Below are 23,360 nucleotides of genomic sequence, written 5' to 3'. Positions count from 1 at the left end.
TTGGTATCAGTGGTTGGGTTTGGGGCCAAGATAGGCAGTACAATGTCTTGACTTAAATGGAAGGCAGACATGATTTTAGGTAAAAAGATGATGTCAGGCTGCAGCACAACCTTGTCTCTGTGAAACTGGAGAGAAGAGTGGTCAACACAGAGAGCACAAAAGTCACTTGCACGGCGGGCCAAGGTGATTGCAACTAGGAAGGCAGTCTTCCAGGTGAAGAGTCTCATGTCAGTAGTAGCCATAGGTTCACATGGCTTTCCTGATAGGTAGACAAGGACCAGCTCAAGGTTCCACGTTGGTGTTGGCATCAAGGACGGAGGGTGGAGGTTGCTAAACCCTTTGAGGCACTTCTTAACAAGAGAGTCTTTAAAGAAGGAAGGACAGCCACCAAACTGGAAGTGTGCACAGATTGCCACCAGGTAACACTTCAAAGAAGAATGAGAAGGTCCAGCAGTATCTAGTGAGAGGAGAAATTCCAAAACAGTAGGCACTTCAACCCGAGAGAAGAGTAGTCCCTTCTTGGTCAAAAAGGCTTGAAACTTGTTCCATTTGAGGAAATAGGCCATCTGGCTCATGAGCCATGAGGATTACTGTCTGCACAGGTAGGGAGGCTAAGGATGGATTCTCCATGCCACAAGGCGGAGAGTTTTGATTTCCAGGTGTCGAACCTGACCCTTGTGGAGGGTGAGGAAGTTGGGACGGACCAACAGTTAAAGGAATTACCTCTGGGACATGCAGAGGGGTGGAGCAAACCATGGTCATCTCAGCCACCACAGTGATGAGGATGGCATTTGAATGGTCAGTCCTCATCTTGGCCATGACTTTGGTGATTAGTGGAAAGGGAGGGAAGGCGTACAACATTTTCCCATACCATTCGAAGTGGAAGGCATCTCCTCGAGAGTCCCTGGCCCATGATTTGGAACAAAACTGTAGGCACTGTTGGTTAAGCTGTAATGCAAGTAGATTGATCTCTGGAGCGCCCCATTGGTGGAATACAGTCCGTAGGTTGGGCATCCACTTGTGGCACGAATCTGATGACCTTCTGAGTTTGTCCTCTCCGGGTAGGAGAATAGCTTGGAGCAGGATTTCTCATTCTATGCACCAGTCTCAGATGTGAAGGGTGAGGTCAAGTAATGTACAAGATCTTGTTCCTCCTTGTTTGTTAAGGCAGTACATGGCAGGGGTACTGTCCATCAACGGAAGGCCCGTTTGGTGCCGAATGAGGGATTAGAAGGATCTGAGAGCTTTGTTGACCGCAAGCAACTCAGGGGCTTTGATGTGAAGGCATTTTTCTTTCGAGGACCACTTTTCCTTCACAATGAGCCCTTCAGTGTGGTCGTCCCAACCTTCCATAGATGCATCTGTGGTTAGGGTAATTTGTGGTTGAGGTGGCAGGAAAGGCATTCCAGAACATACGTTGACCGGTCCAGCCACCAATGCAAAGTTCTGGCAACAGATCTCTGTACTGTCAGCCATTTTAGGGGACGGTCTGTCATGGATCGAAGACTGAGAGAAACCAAGACTGAAAAGGTCAGAACCAAAGTCAAGACCAAGGTGTGACATATGTTGTTGAAGCCAAGTGTCCAAGGGCCACCTGAGCAGTGTGAGTTGTGATTCTTTTTTGGTCAGACAAAGGAAGCCTGACCCATGTTTGCAGGAGCAGCAAACCTGTCCTCAGGTAGGTAAGCTTTTGCTTTTATGGAGTCCAACATGGCACCTATGAAACACACCTTTTGGGATGGGGACAAGCTGGATTTGGTCTAGTTGACTAAGAGACCGAGGGAAAGTAGCAATGCTAGGATGAAATCACCATGTTGAACAAAGGTGTGTTGTGATGGTGCGACGAAGAGCCAATTGTCCAGGTATGGGAAGATGGAAATTCTGTGTTGATGGAGGTAAGCCGCCATTACTGCTATGCACTTCATGAAGCCCCCCTCGGAGCCATAGTGTCTGGGAATGCTGCCAAAACATACTCACACGGCCGATGAGCCTGCTTAGTAAAAGGAAACCACACCATCTGCCAAGAAGCAGTTCCTCAAGCAACAATGCCAAATGATGTCCAATAGAATAAGCCACTAGCCAGTCGAAAATTCAGGATTACAGAGAGCAATACTACCAACCAGTCCGAGGTCAAGAATGCCAGAGGGTTGGTCAAGGTGTCCGGTCTGAGGTCAAGGATTCAAAGGCAGTCAAAGGTCTAGGAAACCAGGAGTCAGATCAAGAAGCATTCACTAAAGAACCAATAGACTCTTGACAAGAGAGCTCAGTGTCTGCCAGGTGTCTTATGTCTAGCTATCTTATCACAGCTGCTGAGTAGCTAATAAGCATTTCTCAGCAAGCCTCTAGGAACACCGAAGGCACACCCTTTTTGATCTCTCTGGCTGAAGGTAGGAATCTCAATGCTCTGCTGTTCTATGTCTCCCAAGTCTGGAACTTCTACTGGGTCAAGGCTGGGCTGCTGAGCCCCAGGTTCCACTGGAGAACATCCCACAGACCTAGGGTCTGGCTGAGCCAAATCCACTGGGGCTGGGAGAGCAGAGCTGGGACCTGGCAGGGCATAACTGGAGCCTGGCACAGCCTCAGGTTCCTCCTGTACCTGAGGAGCCGAGTCCTCCTCATAGTCCTCCGAGTCTTCCTTGTGGCTGGCCATGACACATAGATAGGCAAGACTCGGAACCAAAAAAGTTTGATGCTGACAGAAAAGGCAAGGAATCTGCAATGATCTTATTTATTTATTTATTTATTTATGGTATTTATACCCCACTCTTCAGCCCTAAAGGCTCTCAGAGTGGCTTACAATTGTTCCCTGGCCTCAGGCTTACAATCTAAAAAGACACACCACAAAAGTAGAAGAGAATGGTGGTGGGGAAGGGATCAGGTCCAGCAGTTCTTCTCTCCCTCTGAGACCTGGACCAAGGCAGATGGACTATAGGGAAGGTGGTTCTTCTTAGTTCAGGCCAGGCCCGATGGAGCTGGGCCTGCATCTCTCCCTCTGTGGCCGGAAAGCACCAGATGAACTGGAGGGAGGGCTCTTCCCGGATTCCTATGTGAAAATAAGCATCCTTCGAATTGAGGGTGGCAAACCAGTCTCTTTTCTGTAATAACACAAGAATAGAATAAAGGGTTAACATTGGGAAGTGCTTGTAGGAAATAAAAAAGTTCAAGTGGTGCAAGTCCAAAATGGGGCGAAGGTCCTCATCTTTTTTGATGTTGAGAATGGCTGCTGCATCAAGTTTTCTAGCCATCCTGTCCAGTTTAGATCCCTCTTTGTTGGTAGGGGTAGTGGAAGTTTTCAGTGTAAAGTGCAACTGGGAAGCCTCAATAATAGTGGAATTGGGCCGTGGGTGTTCAGACCACCAGGATTCCTCGGAAGGTGTAATCCTGTAGGTTCTCAATCTTCCTGGTGGTTGATGGCGTGGAAGCCGGGGAGGTCCAGGAGTGGAAGGAACAGTATATTCGTGGCTGTCGGCCTCCTCTTCCTCGCCATGACAGAGAACCTCAGGAGAGGCAGAGAGTCTCTCCCATGGCCTGGTAGAATGTTCAAGTTGAGAAGGATGTGGTGTCAACTGTTTCAGGGGGAATCTCATGAATCTCACCCTTGGACACCAAAGTGACGTTGGCCTTGACCACATGGAAGGAGCAGCCCGGGGAGAGCTGAGCAGCACCAGAAGCATCCGTTTGAGATGGAAGACAAGATCTGAATATACCAACAAAATTCAGTTCCTAAGGCCGAAAAATAGTAAAATCAACAGTCCAAGGTCAATACAAGTAAGAATTGTGGAGAGAGTCCAAGTGGGAAGTTTCTTCAAGTTGTTAGCGTGACGGATGAAAGGAACTGAGAAAAGAGCAGGAACACTAGGGGTATAGGAGCCCTGGTGGCACAGTGGTTAAATGCCTGTACTGCAGCCACTTGCTCAAAACCATAAGGTTGCAAGTTCAATACCAGCAAAAAAGCTCAAGGTTTGCATCCTTTCAAGGTTGCTAAAATGAGTACCCAGATGGTTGGGGCAAATTAGCTTACAGTTGTAAACCGTTTAGACACTGTTAGTTCGGTATGAAGCAGTATATAAATGAAGCTGTTTGTTTGTCTTTTGTTTTGTGTATATACAAGTGGGTGAGGCTACCGCCAAAAAGTCTTCCCTAGCAATTCCAGAAGGTTCTGAAGCTATCTGCACAGGTGCAGAATAACCCATTTGTGTGATTCACAGAGACCATGAAGAACTGTATTTATTTGCTCCCCACATGAAGAAAAATTATAGAGTCCAGGGATTGTTTTACAGTTACACCAGTAGACAAATTAAGCCACACTTTCTCAACCTCACAGAAAGGCAAAGGCAAATCCCCTCTGAACAAATACTGTACTGTATATACTCATGTATAAGTCTAGAAATTTTAGTCTAAAAATTGACCCCCAAAACCTGGGTCAGCTTATCCATGGGTCAATGTAAGTACTGTACTTTAACTCTTATTTAAAAAAGGAACTATCCCCCGGTGAAAGACAAGCGTGTAATCTGTCATGGAAACACTGACCCCCATCTATTCTCTCATCCAGCCAGACTTTAAGCATGAGCACAGTTATGCCTGCAGGAATTTTGCAAATTCTTTGGCATTATTTTTCTTTCCTTCATTCTTTAAATCCTTTGTTACATTCCCTTAAGTTTTACCCTCGACTTATCCTCGGGTCATATCAAAATCCATAATTTTGGCCCCCAAACCTGCCCTCAATTTATACATACGGTCAACTTATAGTAAACTATATACAGTATGGTCAAGAAAACCCCATGATATGGCAATCCTGAGGCAATCCTAAGTCAAAAATGATTTGAAAGCATAAAACAACAACAAAAGAATCCATTTTATACCATTATAAGTAAGAAAGAAACAGTTCTTTACTATGTATGGAATTAATGCAGCATCCTGCAGGCTTTAGATACCTTTAAGTTATCTGGTAATTCAGTGCGTCCTGCATAGCCAGGGTTCATTGTTATGAACACTGCACAAGACGGGACCAGTGGTATCTCGGCTCCTTCAAACATGAAGCGATCCACCTAAATACATCAAAAAGATGGTTACTCTCAGTGAATGATTTGTGGTTGAGTAAAAGCATCTTCAATTCCACAAGGAACAAAATCAATTTTGTATCAAAACTGATGACGTTAATCTCCTAGGGATTCAATTAAATGGCTTTATAGGGCCAGCTCAAGCTATCCAGTAACTAATTTTTAAGTTTGGCCAGACACCCTTGAAATCCAGACTGACATGCAGCAGGGTTTTTCCCTTACAGGAACAGGCTTTTCTTCACTAATTAGATAAATCCCTGTTTTATTATGATTCGATTGAATAACTATTTTATTATTAAGAAGATGCCATTTCTCCAGCTATAAACATCCTTCTAGCAATTTCATGTTTTTAATGAACTAGCAACCAACTGAATGATTATGTGATGAATCAAGCATGGAAAGTTTTGATCCTTTTATGAAAAGCTTAATAGGTAACAACTTAAGACTATTTATTAAAATGCAGTGGAACTGTAACAATAAACACAGCTCAAAGAATCTTACTTAGAATCAATCCCCAAGACATATATGCAACACAAGTCTTTGCCAAAAACAAGTACTGTATAACTGTCACATTGAGAGAGTAAAGCAGGTTGATTTTTTGCGTTTATCATGTCTCTGGCAGAGTTCAGCAAACCTTCTGTCACTAAAACCTCTCATTGGTAAAAACAAATGTTAGTAATGGTATTAGTGTCTTGATAACTTCCAACTTTGTTTAATTAATTATAGGAGCTTGGGATAGTGAGTAGCGGCAACACTATACAAACAGTAGTTTCCAAATCAGTTCTATGCCTTTGTTGTGTTTTTGTCACTAGTGAAGCTTTTCTGTGATCCTTCAATAGGAGCAGAAAAGGTCAAAGTCCTATATAGTGGTCAAAATTCTATACAGAACCTGGAAAGGTGAGCTTTTTGAACTACAACTACCAGAATCCAGTTTGACTCTAGCTGACAACCAAGTAAAGAGAAATCAAAGGAAAAACCAAAAAGTTCTGCTTTTTCTCTTAACTGACATGCCTTCTTAGATTCACTCCCAGGACTTACCCTCTGTTGCTGAGCTTTTTGAATTGTTGTGATCTGCTGGGCAACTACAGACAACACTTCAATGTCAATTCGGTTAAACTCATCAAAGCAAGCCCAGGCTCCAGAACTGAGCAAATAAAAAGATGACAATATGAAAAGTAAATCCAAAAATTGCTTGCAATCCAGTCAACTTTAAGTCATGTGAAACGATGGAGATAGTAAAGGGAATGACTTCTCCATCCACTATTAGGACTTCTTGTGTTCACCTGTGTGGAGGACATATTCCAATCCCAAATATTTCTTACTATTATCCATAGCCTGTTGCAAATGGAGGACATATTGAAAAGACACCCATGCATGTAAGATGTATACTAGGCACAGCAAACATAGGCTATCTACTTGGTTTGTGTCCATAGTATTACAGGTTTAGGTTGTAAAACTAAGAGGACAAATCTCAAACCTTGAAGCACAACAATAAATATTTTAAGAATCTCTTTATAGCTACAGCAAAGTAATTATTTAGCTTCATCAGCTACAAAACATAGTATCATTGGTCCATTATTCAATCAAATGTATTCAATTAACTACACCATGTGATAACAATAAATTAAAAGCTTTTCATGACCTAGGGCAACAACTATGTCTCCACTTTAAACAGGACAAAATGAAGTTGTCACAATGTGCTCAGACCTAAGTTAAGAAAAGTGCATAATGTCAGGTAAATTGGATGCCAACTAATGAGGCCAGTTTTGCAACCAATCCTGTTTTTCATGCACAGCTTTTTAAAAGGCCATTATAAGGATTTTTTAAAAGATTTTTTTTCCTGGTTGTCAAGTCTTACATAGTCTTATTGCATACAAATGGATCTTGCAGCACTTTAAGACTGAGAGAAGTTTGCAGCATAAGATTTCATAGACTCAGTCTACTTCATCAGTAGACTGAATCTACAAAAACTTATGCTACCAATTTTTCACTCTCAAAAGTGCTACAAGATCCCTTTGTATAGTGATACAGATTTAGGACTGAAACAGACCAGCAGTAAGCGCTGGCTCGGGGGCAGTGTGGGGGCATGGCATTTAGAAGACTGTGGGTGTGCCGCCCTCCCTCTGGATGGGCATGGCTCCATGAGGGTCCATGATTCAGTCCCAACCAAATGCACATCCATGTGAGAATGCTTTAACAACTTTACTCTAAGCCAAACTTCAGTGCACTAAATACATAAGTATTCTAATTAACACTTACTGCCTCCCTCCTTACACAGGTTTATGGCTGCTTGGAAACACTTTTCCGCCTCCTCCCAATCAGCTTTCTCCAAAATAGTTGGTCCTGGTCTGTGTTCCCACTTCTTCCCTCTTACATCCCACCAGGTTCCTTCCAAGTTTCCTCCACTAAAACAGCCCTGGTCTGGTCAGGCCAATAGTCCAGTTCCCCTTCCAAGCGAGGTTCCCTGAACAAAACTTCCTTATGTGGTCCCACGCAGGGTCTTCCATGCCCTCTCTGTAAGGCAACCCATCACCCTGCCCTTCCTAGGCTCATTATCCTAGCTTCCCCTTCCATGTCCTCCTCTCCATGCCTCCTTCTTCTTGTCTCCACCTGTGCCTCCACTTTTATACCTTCACTCTCTGGCTCCACCTCCTCTCCTTCTCTTTTCCCCTTGGTCCTCCCACCAGCCTTCTTCAACCCTCCATTCTTCCAACCGGCCTTCCACTTCTTCCCACGCTGTTGCCTCACCTTCTGGATGCAGCAGCTCGCCTCTTCTCTCGGCCGCGCCCTCCTGTGACACCTGGCCAACCTGAAGTCCATCCTCCACCCAGTCACAATGACATATGCCCCAATGTCGCCCCCAAGCTGGCGTCATGCTGCCTGCCCAACCAGATGGTGGGAAGCATTGTAGAGTTCCAGCGCACACCACAGGAGCGCTGTAAAGTGGCAGCAGCAGTGGAAAGGGCACCCTTTTGCTGGCTCAGAAAGGAGAGACATTTTGCCACCTGTGGCGTGCAGTTGCCGCGGCCCTGATCCAGTGCTCAGAGGGGCAGCTTCACGCTTCCCCTTTAGGGCCATCTGTTTTGGCCCTCACATGTGTATGTCTTTAAACAGTCTTCTTGGTTTTCCCTTCTAAAAGCAAAATATGAGTAGTTCTACTTTATTTACTTACACTGATTTAGATTTGTACCATATAATGACTTCTTTAAGAGGCTTATAATAACATAAAACAAAACAGTGTAAAATTGCATTAAAATTGATGAAATAACACAATTCATAGGACTAACATATATACTGGGAGGCAGAAGCAGCATGTCTAAACCAAATTAGACAAGGACAGTGTGACAAAAACATTTCCAGTAACTGTTTAAAAACATCACACAAGTAGGCCTGTGAATTCCTACTGTGACAAGAGATCACTACCACAGATGCCACCTCTAAGAATCTCTGTTCCAGGCAGATCCTCACATAGCTGACTATGATGGCACCTGAATAAGCATTATTGAAGACAAATGTGTTGGAAGGTGTTTTCTACCAGAATAACCAAAGCAGTTCTCATCTTAAAGCTCAGCTGCATACCAACCTGAAACAGGGTCAGGTCATACTGCATCTAGGTTTACTTGAGGAATATGCCTAGAAGTGCCTGTTACAGATGGGTCACAAAACTACACCAACCTTTGTGTGGAGCTTTTCATCATGACCTCTTGGGGCAGACAAGATATGTAAATAAGCCCTGGTGCAAAAGATGACTTTATACTTTAGTCAATGAAATGTGGTTATTTTCATACTCTGGGATAAAATATGATAATATGTATTTCTCTATGGCTTGGCTAATAGACTATGCAAGGAAAACAATTTAGCTTAAAACAAAGTATCATCAGACACTGTTCTGAGCCTTCATAGTCCTACTCTGCGCTTCATGAGATACAGTAGTACCTTGATTCAGGCATTATGATTATCAGACCAGTCATTACCTTTGACTGTATGCTATGATTCACACCAACAAGAGCACATTCAGATATAGCATTGTGTTTAAGTTTACCTGGCTAATCCTTTCAGGAATTTCCCCATTGCCATGAAATCAAGCTGATCAGAGCAATTAAATACAACCGTCTGGATAGCTAAAGCTTTCCCCAAATCCTTAGTTGTCTCTGTTTTGCCTGTTCCAGCTGGTCCTGCAGGAGCACCTCCAAATTTCAAGTGCAATGCTCCAGTGAGTGTCAGGTAACATCTATCACAAAGAAGCAGATTGTTGTTTAAATTAGAAGTGATCCCCAAGTCACCCAGCCAAATCCACTACACAAAAACATTTATGTTTCACACATCAGCATTACTAATTAGCTCACTGGGTTAATATAATAAGAATATAGAATGCAGGAGTATAGAATATAATTATTCAAGTTACAGTATACCACTAGTGGAGAGCAACACGTCTAACAGGCCACCTGTGGTAAACAAAAGTTCAATTCAATACAGGTAAATGACATACTGAGAAAAAAGGTTTAAGAAGGGTTCACTACCCTGCCCAATCTTTACATTCTTTTTGAACCTGATGTTAGATATAAAACAGGCAAGCAACATTCAGCTGACAAGCCCTCTGAAAATAATTGCCATGGCAAATCAGAAATCAATTAAATATCTCCTCCCCAGCTGGGTCAAAGCACCAATAATCAATAATGCTGTGCAACATCAAGCACTACAATGCAGATCTTATACTATTATTCTCTGAGAAGTGCTTTAACCATACTCTTTAATGATGAATATCCATCATTCCAAATTACCCACAGAGGACTATTTGCTTAATCTGCTTCCATTACCATTAGAGAGAGCTGAATGGTTATATCCTTGTTCAGTCCAAGAAGTGTCAATCTATCCTCCATGAATATAAATAACAGCTACATTGCCATAATTAAAGAAGCATATCTAAGTGCTGGTTTACATTCATCTAATTAAACCAAAACCATTTTTTAAAGGTATGCCTCAAATAGGGCTCTCATAAGATATATGTAAAATTTATATTGTCACAAATAATTGCTGTATTTGCCTTAGGCAAAAGCAACAGGTATGCAGATACTGCTGAACCATTGCCAAAATCAGCTAGGTTGAACTGAGTTATATGCTCAACTCCATTCCCACTTTCCCACTGACTCTATATAAATGTGTCTGGGGACTCTTTGAGACTACACAGTCTGATTCCACTTTAATAGCCATGACAATATCAGAATGAATTCTGGGATTTGACACTTTAAGAATTAGTGTTTAGAATTCTTGGCCAGAAAGCAATACTATCTCAACAAACTACAAACCTCAGGATTCCACATGATACTTCCATGGTGGTTAAAGTGGAACCATATTGCTATTACTGTGCACTGTGAAAGGTTTACAGGCGCTTTGGGGCTGGCAGTAAGTAGGTTGCAGTCCTGTTGCCTAACTGCCTGTTCCTGCTTTTAGTATCTTTCAGTCCTGCAAATTTCTCTCCCCTGCAGTACCTGCCTTCCTCAGTTCCAACCCTGTTGTTAGACTCTCTCCTTCTTGTACTGTGATCTCAGCTTACTACCACTGGCATACTATTCAACTTAAATTAAAATTCCAGTGTAATTTGTTTTCTGATTACTTTTCCAACAACACACAAAAGAACCAAGTCACTGCTGCCATGAACACAATGAAAAATGAATTTCACTGATCATCTTAGGGATGCCTAAGTCCTATAACCTGTTCCTGACAAGATGCCCTACACCTCAGTTGCTAATAATACCTGAGCAACAAAGGTGGTAGATTTGACCCTTGGTTCAGATCTTGAAGGGATTATTTATTTGTTTTACTTTTAAACCACGCAATAACAAAAGTTGTCTGGGGAACATTAGGAATGTAAGATACAAGACACAAAAAATAATAAGACTAAGGGTGCATCTATAATGGCCATTAAATAGAGGGCCAGTCTGGAGCATTATGCCTTGAACTGGCCCTGGACCAGCCACAATGGCAACCACGTGCACTGGGCCGAACCTGGTGCAATGTCACATCATAGACCAGCTGAGCTGTAACCAGCCCATGATGAAGTGGCTGTGGTGGTTCTGAAAATAGGCTATCCCCTTTCCCTGGGCTATTCAGCATATGCAATGGATTTGACCCAATCTAGCTGTCCACATGCTCCCTCCAGCCCAATTGCCATGACCATGGCCCCAGAGGGAGAGAAGAACAATGAACTTAATCCCTTCCCCAACACCATTCCCTTCTCTTTTTGTGCCATGTCTTTTTTACATTGTAAGCCTGAGGGCAGGGAACTGTCTATTTTTTTTTTAATTATAAGCAGGTCTGAGAGCCTTTGTGGCTAAAGAACAAAGTATAAATATTCCAAACAAACAAACAAACAAACAAACAAGGTCACTCTGGGATTTCCTGGAAACACAGATATTTTTCCTGTTAGTTAAGGGCAAAGTTGGGTTAGGGACAGAAAAACACTGCCAGCACTGGCTTCGAAGTGAGTATGGCGTTTTTCATCAGTATAGACAAGTCCTGAAATAAAACTAGCAATCCTCAGTGTACTTTTTCAAGATTATTTGGGCTTGTTTTCTTTTTTGTATAACCTGTCAGTGAGAGGAGTGATCACCAGGCGCCCACTGTTGCCCAAGTATTCATAGCCATAGATAAATTCAGCATTTACTGCTCGGATATACAAATCCTCTCTTGTCCAGTAGTATCTAATGATAAAGAAAAAGAAAAATGGACAATGAATATCAGAACAAGATTACAGGAGCAAGCTGTCGGTCTGTCTTTCTCCCCGTATGAAAACCCAGGGTTGCTCACAACAAGATTACAAACAGATACAACTAAAAACACAAGTTATAACACAAGTTATAATGTTAAACTACAGTTAAATGAATTTTATTTAGTGCCAAACAATAAAAAAGATAAGCAAATTTAAAAAATAATTTTAAAATAGATTAGCGGGGGGGGGGGGGGGGAAGGAGGCTCACATAGGTAAAAATATAGGCTTTCAGACAGTGTGGATTCAACTCATACAGCATTTTATAGGTCTTAACCAGTTAACAAAGAGTCACTATGGCCCAGTACAGACGGGCAGGAAGGGACAGCGAGACGCCGCCCCTTTCTTCCCCAGATCATTGTCGTGGTAACCGTACAGCTGCAGCAACGATCCGCCCCAAAAAGGAGCTGTGAAATGCAGCTCCTTTCGGAGATGCTGCCAAGGCACCATTGGCACCCTGGTGCACGTCAATGATGCAAGCACGGCACAGCACCATCTGGATGTTGTGCTGCACTTGCATCATCATGGCGCCCCCCCCCCCCCCCATGTGTACAGGACGCCGCCATGATGGCAGTGTCTGTACAGACTAGGGATTGGGAGCATGTGGTGGCTGCATGCTCCCGAACCCTAGAATCGCCGCCAGGACGCCGCTTCCCACCCGTATTTACCAGGCCTATAAATATCAACATTCATATCATTTTATAACTCTACGATCCAATAAAAGCTGCGTGTTTCACCTTCACACTTTAAAAAAAATGGCCATACATACAACTGTGGTGGGCAAAATTTAGTAGAGTTAACAAAAAATTCCTGTGGACACAATACATCAACACCTGGCTTGTTAAGTGAAAAGAAGAAATATAATATTATCTTTCTCAGGACAGGGGTGATGTTGGGCTGCAGTAATGATCTTTATAAAGTGATATAATTATAAACAGGTAAAAGTGCAAGATGATGTTATTGTTGATAACATTGTGGATGATGATATAATTATGTATGTATTATGCTATTATTTCTTAGATTGTACGCCATGGTCAGGTTTACTCTTATCTATTTTATTGTTTGTATGCACAGCACTGTGCAAATCTACAGCACTATGTAAATAAAGCATAATAATAATAATAATAATAATAATAATAATAATAATGATAATAAGGCCCACAATACTCCCGAACACTTCATAACTGGGAAACAGAACATGTCAGTAGCACTGAATTTAAAATCAGTGATCATACAGTATATAGTAGGAAATTCCTCACCTGAGCTGGGAAATCCATTCAAAATCATTCTCACTCATGACATTCTCCTCAATAAGTTTAGCTGCCACATCTTTGGCATGCACTTCAATCACAATGAGAGCAGATAACACTGTCCGCTGCATCCGAGACAGCTTTCCTCGTACAAGTGCTACTAGATCACTGAGCTGTACAAGTAAAGCAAAACAAATCAGTCTGGGCCCTGGAGAAAATATCTTGGATCTACAGTACTTGGTATTCTTTAGCTAGAAATATTCTGATGCATAAAAAATGGATATTTCATGCAAGAAAAGACAACAAACATAGCCCTTACATTTTACTTCTTTATATTTACTATCACAATAAATTGGTGGTTTATGGAAAGGAAGAAACAAATGACTGGCTCTCAATGAGCCCCATGTGGTAAAGATAGTGTGGACTAGTGTAGGGGAGCAGAGATCAGAAATCCACTCGCAGTTTCCTGTCTCAGCTTTCCATCCATCCAACAGCCACTCTGACTGCTCTAACACTATAGATCTTAAGATCATGCCATGAATTCCCAGGCCACTGAATGGGAAGATATCTTCAGCAATCCAGCATTTGACATAGGAGCAGCACAGGGTATTTCAGAGTTCCAAAACTATCAACGAGAAGGTTTTTTTCTTTCAAGCTCACCTCTCACAAGGCAAAGACACAATAAGCAGAAACTCTGAGGTTAAACTATTTGGTCTATTTGGGAGGAGATGGTTCTTCAGGTAACAAGGCCAGTGTAGGCAAGAGGTCTCTTGGTGGCTGCTCAGCTCCCAAGGTGACCAGGTGCAAAGTTTCAAACAAACTTTATCCTTACCATGGTCCTAAAGGCTGCCTTTTCGCTTTGTCTTTCTTGTGCACTAATTTCACCGAAGGCCCGCCTGCTGCCCCCTTTCCCCCCTCACTGCCCTCTGGATCTTTCCACTGACTCTGGTGGGGGCATACCACCCACTTTGTGAATGACTGCTGTAGTGCAAAGTACCTCCACATGTTCTGGATTAGAAATCCCTCCTAAACAAGATGGTCAGGAGGTCTAAAATATCTGGGATCCAAACCTAAGGTGGGAAAGGTTGCTCCAGAGGAGGTTTCAATACAGGGAGAAAAAATGAACTCACAAATATCATTAAGTGACATTTTTACCTGAGCACTTAGCTGGGGAAACAGCCTGGTAGCCAAATCTTGAGCTTCTAGGGCCTCAGATACCTCCTTTGTCCAGAATGTCTGACATCCAGCAATGGTTACTTGGCCAGGCCAATCTAAGACCCATGTAGTCCGTGGTGTCTTTATTTAAAAAATATTATTTTCATAGTAAATACAATGTATAACTTTCCCTTTCTTCATTATTCCCTAGGTTGGATCTAACCAACACTGTATTAGATGGTACTTGTTTCACCATATGTGAGTATTATATTTATCTTGATTTGTATGATATAGTACTTGCCAATGCATTTGAACTTTCTATAGAAAGAGATCTGGCTACAGTTTTTTCTTTTCCTTTATAGTGGATATCCATGTAAGTGGAAAAGAGATATCTACAATCAAAGCACATTTTCATTTTCTGCAAATGAAAATTATTTCATTGAGATAATTACAAGAACAGTATCATTTGATATTCTCTTATACATCAATGTCTCTCAAATGCTAACCAAGTTGACCAGATTGAAAGCAAATTTAGACAATTCTCAAATAATTACAAAAGCAGAGATCTTGTGACCTGGACTACATAGGGACGAAGAAACTCCCACCATCAGGTCTTACTCTCTTGTGGTAAAGCAAATACAGTGTGCCCTTGGCTTTTGCAGGGGATCCATTCCGGACCCCCCCCCCCCCCCACGTAAGCCAAAAAACAGGTATGCTCAAGCCCCATTCACTTGAATGGGGCTTCTGCATGTGGTGGCGGCGCAACGGCATGACAGCGCAGCGGCGCATGCCCCATTCATTCGAATGGGACGCGCCACTCCATTGCGCCCTGCACAGCTCTCCACAGGTTTCAGCGTATGCTCAAATCCGCGTATGACATGGGTGTACTGTATGTAGTCTTAAAATGTTTCTAGCAGCCCAGCTTGTAATCGTGACCAAGAAAGCCATTCATAAACTCACAACAGAATACTGCAGTTCTTTCTGCCTGACTCACTTCACAATTATAATTCATGACTTTATAACCTCACATCTAGATTACTCTAATACCATCAGTATAGGCCTGAATGTGCCTGATGGGCTTTTAGAAGACTTAATAGTTACAAAACACAGTATCACTGGGAGCAAATTACTTCCTTCTGCACTAGTTCATCATTGACTTTAATGTGTTGCTTATGACTTAATTAGTTCTGGCCCACAGAAACAGTACTTTCTTCCACTTTTCCAAGCTTAACGTAGGCCTGGTACAGAGCACCCAAAAAAGGGTGGTCTGCCGGTGCCTTGTTTTGCTGCGCAATGAAGTTGCAACAGACAAACTGTGCAGCTTCCTCACGCAGCAAAAAGAACCAGCAAAAAGCAGGTTCTTTTGGCGGCGCCATAATGACGCTGCAGTGCGCCAGTGGCGCACTCACAATGTCATTATGGCGTTGTGTCAAAATGGCGGCACCCATCTGTACAGGGCGCCACCATTTTGATGCCCTCATCATGTGCGAGGGGCATCTGGAAGCATCACCCCTCACACGTGATGAGGGCGCCCTATCGCGGCCGTCTGTCCTGTGCCTGAGATGCTCTTTTACCATCTGTGAGCAAAATTAACACTAAGAACAGAGGGGAATCTTCATACAATTATCTGGTTGAAGCCCCTCAGACCTTCAAAGTGTTGGAAGAAACAGTAGCTTATGCGCTTGTTAATGCTGTTCTCTTGTCCACTGGAGGCAATTAGGTTCTTTTGTGTTCCTTTCTTGCTTGCTTTTCCTTCCTCTGTCAGCCACCTATCCCAAAAGCATTATGAGCAGATAACACTGGTTCAGTCAGGGTTAATTAAGAGACTGCCCTATGTTGTAAAAGAAAAAGAACCAGCCCAGACTGAACCTCTCTGCTCTCTCCCTGTCTCCTATTTGATGAGGACGGAGCATGTCTACAGCATGTCTCCCTCCCATCCTTTTCTATTTTAGATTAGTTTAGAAAGGATCAGGCATTTTCTATCTAAGAATGTATTTCTATAATAAATATTCCTCCTGTTGAGGATTTTAACCTTATTTTTCTGCCTGCAATCTGGTTCTTTCAAACTCACCATCCTAATATGGGCACCTCTGCCATAATTAACAGGCTTTTCATTCCAGTAATAATATCTTGCCATCCATCCCCTCTAACAAAAAGTACCTTCTAGTAAGTAGCATGAGACTTTTCACCATCTCCTAAGATTTTGATGGCAAGAGATAAGGTGATATGGGGAAAGAGGTTTAATATTCATTGCATTTCCTTGTTTGTGATTTGGTAAATCATAACCCATAACAGACCATCTACTTACAGGTTGAGTGTCCCTTACCCAAAATTTCTGGGATTAGAAGTGCTTTGGATTTTGGACTTTGGAACATTTAAATATACATAACAATATATCTTGAAGATGGGACCCAAGTCTAAACAAGAAATTAATTTATATTTTGGATACACTTTATATACATAGACTGAAGGCAAGTTTACACATAATATGTCATTTTATGCATGAAACAAGTTTGTGTACAATGAACCATCAGAAAGCAAAGATATCACTATCCCAGCCACCCATGTGAACAATTTTGAATTCTGGAGGATTCTGGATTTTGGAATTCTAGATAAGGGATACTCAAACTGTATGGCATTATTTTTTGGTATCCCTATCTGCACAATACATTTGAAGAATGATCCAAGAAAGTGACAGCTTCTTTTTCCAAAACAACACGATGGCCCGGTACATACAGGCCCTTTGCGACACCCTCATCACATTCTAGGGTTGCCTGGGGGTGGAGCGCCCACACACCCCTCAACCCTAGCATGTGACGAGGGCATAACAGTGGCAGCACCCTGTATACATGGGTGCCGCCATCATTACATAAGTGCCGTGTGGTGTCTGCATGACACCGCACAGCACTTACGTAACGAGTGCATCAGTGGCGCGCTTTTTAGAATGCCACCGCAGCTTTAGAGGAACCCGCTTTTTGCTGGTTCTTTTTCCGCCTGTGGGAAGCCACTCAGTTTGGCAGCTATGGCTTCCCTCCGGCAGAAAAACAGGCGCCGGGAATCCACCCTTTTGGGTCAGTCTGTCCCACACTGAAGAGACAGCAATAAAGACACATTCATAAGCACTATTGCAATCCAAGTGATAAGGTAATGTGTCAGTAGCAATGATTATCAATTCTTGAGATGAAATATCTCCCAAAACATTATGATGAAAAACATGCATTTCTAGATAAAATTGATGGTTCTAGCCAAAACACTTACATGTGGGTAAACCTTGATTGCCCTTTCAATGTTGTCTCGCACACTGGCCTTCATGATCTTCTCAACTTCCAGCAGCCAGTCTTCTACATTTCCCGTGGGATAAACAGAACAAACGAGTTTCACTTCTTCCCCCTCTGCTGAATACATGTGTGTAATCTGGAGATCTTCCTGAAAGAGTAGCTAGTGAGAGAAATCACAGCATGAGATGCCAAGTAAGGAATTGTTTTTTCCATATGTGTGTGTGTGTGTGTGTGTGTGTATGGACAGGTTGCTTACCTGTAAAAGTATTTCTTCAAGTGGTCATCTGTGAATTCACACAAATGTGTTAATCTGCGCCTGAGCAGCAATGCTCAGAAACTTCTAGAATCTATGGGCAGAAGTTAATTTGCAACTTTCTACAACAAATATATCCTATATATTTCCCCCAATGGTCCTGATCTTCCCCAGTTACACGTACTCTGCGCAAAAAGCGACAGCAGAAGCTAGCAAAACTGAGCAAGACACTTGAGGGGTGGATGGGCAGGATTTGTGTGAATTCGCAGATGACCACTCGAAGAAATACTGTTACAAGTAAGCAACCTGTCCTTCTTCTTTGTGGTCTCTGCAAATCACACAAATGGGTTACACTGACAAGCTTTGGTCAGTGAAGGAGGGAGTGTCATGACACAAGTCGTAAAGGTCAAATAAGTTGCATTTATTGAACACTAAACAGTGAACTTCAAAGTGCATTTGCATTGCCACGTTCTCTTTATATCAAACTCATTAGTTTCAAGTAAAAAGGCATAAACAGTGCATTTGCGAATAGAAACCAATCATCAAATGCAGTTGTCAAGTTCACTCTCTGAGTGTAAGTGCACAACAGAAAAAGAATATCAATAGTAAAGGCATCAAATGCAGTAAATGGCAATATCAGTGCCTAAAATTTTTTTGACACAAACAAACACTTCAGTGTAACCCTGAAAGTAACACTGCCCTCCCAAAAGCTGCATCCTGTCTGGTCCTGGTGTCCAGCCTGTAATGCTTGATGAATGTCAATGGCTGGGACCAGACAGCAGCTTTGCAGACATCCCCCAAGATCACCCCAGTCAAAAAAGTGGAGGATGCAGCTACCGCCCAAGTTGCATGGGCCCAAATCCGAGCAGGAAGAGGTCTACCTGACAGTTCATAGCAAAGGTGAATGGTACCAGCCACCCATTTGGAAAATCTCTGCGGAGTTACAGGTAGTCCCTTTTTAGCCTCCAAGTAGCAGACAAACAGTCTCTTGGAGCACCTTGAAGCCAAAGTTCTGTCCAGATAGAAGGCCAGCACCCTCCAAACATCCAAGGTATGGAGCTGGCACTCGGTATCAGTGGTCGGGTTTGGGGTCAGAGTCGGCAACACAATGTCCTGGTTACGTGAAAAGCCAACACGACCTTCAGAAGGAAGGTGATATCGGTACAGAGGACCGCTTTGTCCTTGTGGTAGGGCTGGTCCACCTGCAAAGAACAGAGTTTGCTTGCATGGCGAGCGGAGGTGATGGCCACAAGGAAAGCTGTTTTCCAGGTCAGCAACCTCATATCTATAGTGGCTATGGGTTCAAAGGGCTTGCATGCCAGGCAGGAAAGCACAAGTCTAAACTCCATGCCAGTGTCAATACCAAGGATGGAGGTTGTTAAATCCTCTGAGGAATCTCTTTACCAGAGGGTCCTTGAAAAGTGAAGCTCTGTCCTCGAAATGGTAGTGAGAACAAGTAGCTGACAAGTAGCACTTGATAGAAGTCAGACACAGTCCCGAGTCCGGCAGGGACATCAAGAACTCCAGTACTGTCGGGACCAATGCTCAGGATGGAGAGATGTCTCTCTTGGATAGGAAGTCCAGGAACTTGTTCCACTTACATTGGTAAGATTTTTGAGTTGAAGGCTTTTGTGCAGCCAAAATAACAGTCCTGATTGGATCTGGCAAAGACCTTAAGGACAAATCCTCCATGCCACCAATGGGAGAGTCTGCATGTCAGGACGGAAGGTCAGGTCGGAATACCAGCCAGAGGTAAGTCCTTCAAGACTGGTGGAGAAGGGGGGCGAACCACTGTTGTCTCGACCACCACGGTGTGATGAGGATGGCATTGGACTGGTCTTACATCATCTTTGCCATGGCCCTTGTGATGAGTGGGAAGGGAGGGAAGGCGTAAACCAATCCTTCTGACCACTCAAACTGGAAGGCATCTCCTATAGAATCCAGAGCATGGGTTTGAGAGCAGGACCTTGAACAGTGAGTGTTCTGAGGTGAGGTAAAGAGGTCAATCGTCAGCTCGCCCCACAGTTGAAAGAGATAAGCAAATGTCTCGGGATGGAGCCGGCACTCGTGGCATGGGTTGGAAGACCCGCTGAGCTGGTCTGCCAGTTCGCTCTCTTCTCCTGGGAGGTGTATGGATTGGAGAAGGATTCTGTTGTTGATGCACCAGTCCCAGATCCTGAGGGTGATTTCAAGCAGTGTCTGGGACTTTGTACCTCCTTTTTTGTTCAGGTAGTACATGACAATGGTGTTGTCTGTCAGAAGTAATACCTTGTTGTAGAGGAGCGACTGAAAGGCTCTGAGTGCCTTTTCCACTGCCAACATCTCTACAGCATTGATATGGAGTTGGCTTTCTGACAAAGTCCATTTGTCCTTGATGGTAAAGTTCAGGGTGTGTGCCCCCCAACCTCCCAGGGATGCATCTGTTGTTAGAGTGGTCTCTGGTTGTGGGGGCAGAAATGGCATCCCAACACACATGTTGTCAAGTTTGAGCCACCAACGTAAGGATCTTTGAACTAATCTCAGGATCGTGAGCAGCCTGGATGGAGGGTCCCGCATGTGATCAAAAACGGAGAGATTTCTCGACACTGGCCTTGAGGCCGAGGGACTCCAAGAGAGATAAATCGAACTGGACATCTTGGAGCAACCTCTCTCTGAAGATGCCAGCCACAGATGCTGGCGAAATGTCAGGAAGAAACTCTTCTAGAATATAGCCACATAGCCCGAAAAACCCACAAAAATCTAGGGGAAGACTGTGATTCCGCGTTGGTGCAGGTAGAAGACAACTGGTGCCATGCACTTTGTGAAGACCCTTGGTGCCGTGGAGAGGCCGAAAGGAAGGACCCTGTACTGGAACAACTCGGTCTCGATGGCAAAGGCAAGGAACTTCCGATGAGCCTTCTGAATTCTGATGTGGAAATAGGTATCCTTCAAATCGAGAGTCACGAACCAGTAGTCCTTCTGCAAGAGTGGTAGAATGGAAGCAAGGGTTACCATTCTAAAATGACAGTAAACAATAAAAGTGTTTAACTGGAATAAGTCCAAAATTGGTCTAAGATCAGAGTCCCGCTTAAGGATGGTGAAGTATCAAGAGAAAAAGCAATATCGGGTCCGTGAGGGATCTATGGGTTCGATAGCGCCCTTCTGCAAAAGTGTGTGCACTTCGTCAAGTAGGGTGTCTGAGAAGACGGTGGAAAGAACAGCTCCAGTGGTAGGGAGCTCTTCAAACTCAAGGGCATAACCCCTACAGACAATGTCTAAAACCCACGAGTCCGAAGTGATAGAGGCCCAGGTGGTAATCTATCACCAAAACTGGTCTGGATGGAGTGCACAGCAACACTTCAATATCTGCTCTTGCCTAGTTGACGGTCCTTCTTCTTATGACCTTGCTGGTACCGAGGCTGAGAAGGCTGGGGGCAGCCAGACCAGGGGACAGGTAGATTGAGAAGGCATATGCTGCCGAGGTCTCTTTTGGAGCTGGTACTGACACTCCTGCGGCTGATATGGATGCTGTTGGTATGGCATGTACCAGGGACGTTGAGAACCATACTGAAGCCGAGAGGACCGTTCCAAGGAGGAGGACATGCCATGTTTTTTTGTTGCCGCTTTCATTCTGTAGCGAAAAGTTATCTTCTCATCTGTCTCCTTATTAAAGAGGCCGGAATCATCAAAGGCCATGTCCTTGATGGCAGACTTAGCATGTGGAGTCAGGTCAGATGAACGGAGCCAGGCATAACTCCTGAGGGCGATCGATCCCGACAAGACCTTAGCAGCACAGTTAGTTGAATACCTTGCAGAGATGATCTGCTGTTCTCCCACAAGGTGAGCCTTGTTCCGGATGGCAGAGTTGAACCTCTTCCTCTCCTCTGGGAACTCGTCGATGGCAGGCCCCAAATTTTCCATAAGGTGCTGTATATAGACCCCCATACATGCTGCATAGTTGGCAATCTTCATATCGAGTGCAGCTGAGGCATAGAATTTCTTCGTCAACACATCAATCTTTTTACTCTCCTTGTCCACAGGAGATGAGGACGTGCAGGAAGTAAATGCCATCTGGGACCCCTCAACGATGTCCAAGTTTGGCTTTGGGTGTTCAAAGAGCCATGCAGGGCCTGAGGGGGCCATGCGATAGAGGTTTTCTATCTTGCGTGAGGTGGACGTGACAGTGGCAGTATTCCACGACCTCTTGGCTATCTTCTCTAGGGATGGTAAGTAGTCTAGAGATGGAGGTGCCGGAATGGAGCTGTGAATTCTTCGCTTGATGGGATCGAGTGTGTCCTCATCCAAATGAGAGACCTGTTGTTTATGGGACGGTGCATCCAGTGTGGATGGAACAGGATCTTTCAGGACCTGAGCCTGGGTGACAACTCTCGTCAGGCCCAGCAATTTACGGCGGAGGTGTAGAGGGCCCAACAGCAAGAGATACTATCTGGTCTCACAGTCAAAAACAAGGTCAGGATAGAGATGAAACAGGTCCCTGTTGACCTCTTCCTCGACCACCATCTGTGCTTCATCGGCCTCTGTACCAAGGTTGGCTCGGTCCTGACATGGAGGGGATCGGGATCCAGATCTCTCCATATGGACTGGAGGAGTTAGAATTAGAGATTCTAGTCGAGGAAGACAATTTCAAGGTCGTCCTCTGTGAGAGCCAAGTGGGATCGAAGTGGAAGAGTTGTCTGCTCTGGAAGCATGGGATCAGAGGCCACAGCGGCTGGTGGAGCAGAGACCGTGCTCGAAGGGCCTTTACAGCATGACTTAGCCACCGGGGAGGCAGAGTGAGCCCATCTGGGAGGGTAATCCTCAACCTGATCCATTGCTTTAGAAGGCTTTTCACACCTCTCTGACTGCTTCCTGTTAAAGGATTTCTTAGCATCCTCCCCACAGTCCTTTCCAGTCCTGGAAGGCTTTCCCTTAGGAGGAACAGCCGAATTAGAACACCTCGTAGAAGCCTCCTGCTGGGAGTCAGAAGTCAAGGCTGGAGGTGGCTGAAGGGCCTTTTCCCATAGAGAGGCTTTAGCTTCTGATCCTGATTTTTAAGGGCCTGAGAAGTCATGGCCTTACAGTGGGGGCAAGCTTTAATATTATGAGCCTCCCCAAGACATAAACACATTTGTTGTGGCCATCCTAAATGGGGATTTTCACCCCACATTTTGCACACCTCTTAAATGAAGCCACGAAGAAAAAGAATCATCAACAGACCAGGTCATTTTCGAAGGTTGCAAACAGAGTCCAGTAGGATGAGCCAAGAAGAACAGTAGATTACACAAGCCAAATGGTAAACTGTCCAGAGATTTCTTTCCCACACAAGCCGTTAGCAAGGTAGAAACTGAGCTAACGAAGTTCCTTGAGCTGCTAAGCGCGACGGAACGAAGGAACTGGGGAAGAGAGGACCTATTGGGAGAAATATATAGGATGGGCAGAGCTACCGCTAAAAAGTTGCAGAAAGTTGCAAACTAACCTCTGCCCAGAGATTCTAGACGTTTCCTAGCATTGCTGTGCAGGCGCAGATTATTTCATAATAACTCATAATGATGAGCTTTTTTTTTGCATTTTAACATTAATATTATCATATTAGGTTTATAATATGTTTATGTTTATCAT

At 43.8% G+C, this 23,360-nt stretch overlaps 1 protein-coding gene across 3 annotated transcripts in view; it reads right to left on the bottom strand.

Moving 5' to 3' along the window:
- Positions 1-23,360, bottom strand: part of DNAH1 (dynein axonemal heavy chain 1) — a 230,293-nt gene that overhangs the window by 121,939 nt on the left and 84,994 nt on the right. For all 3 annotated transcript variants that reach the window (XM_089524609.1, XM_089524619.1, XM_089524628.1), the window contains exons 25-31: positions 17,490-17,669; positions 14,232-14,372; positions 13,086-13,249; positions 11,648-11,761; positions 9,103-9,291; positions 6,099-6,204; positions 4,935-5,048 (exon numbers count right to left, since the gene is read on the bottom strand). In XM_089524609.1, the coding sequence (XP_089380735.1) occupies positions 4,935-5,048; positions 6,099-6,204; positions 9,103-9,291; positions 11,648-11,761; positions 13,086-13,249; positions 14,232-14,372; positions 17,490-17,669 (1,008 nt within the window). The remainder of the gene's footprint in view (positions 1-4,934; positions 5,049-6,098; positions 6,205-9,102; positions 9,292-11,647; positions 11,762-13,085; positions 13,250-14,231; positions 14,373-17,489; positions 17,670-23,360) is intronic.

The sequence above is a fragment of the Sceloporus occidentalis genome, unplaced genomic scaffold, assembly GCF_023333645.1.
Source record: "Sceloporus occidentalis isolate IW3139 unplaced genomic scaffold, rSceOcc1.0.p SCAF_1, whole genome shotgun sequence".
NCBI classification, from domain to species: Eukaryota; Metazoa; Chordata; class Lepidosauria; order Squamata; family Phrynosomatidae; genus Sceloporus; species Sceloporus occidentalis.
Note: the sequence above shows the minus strand (reverse complement) of the source record. Positions and strands in the feature narration are given on the sequence as shown.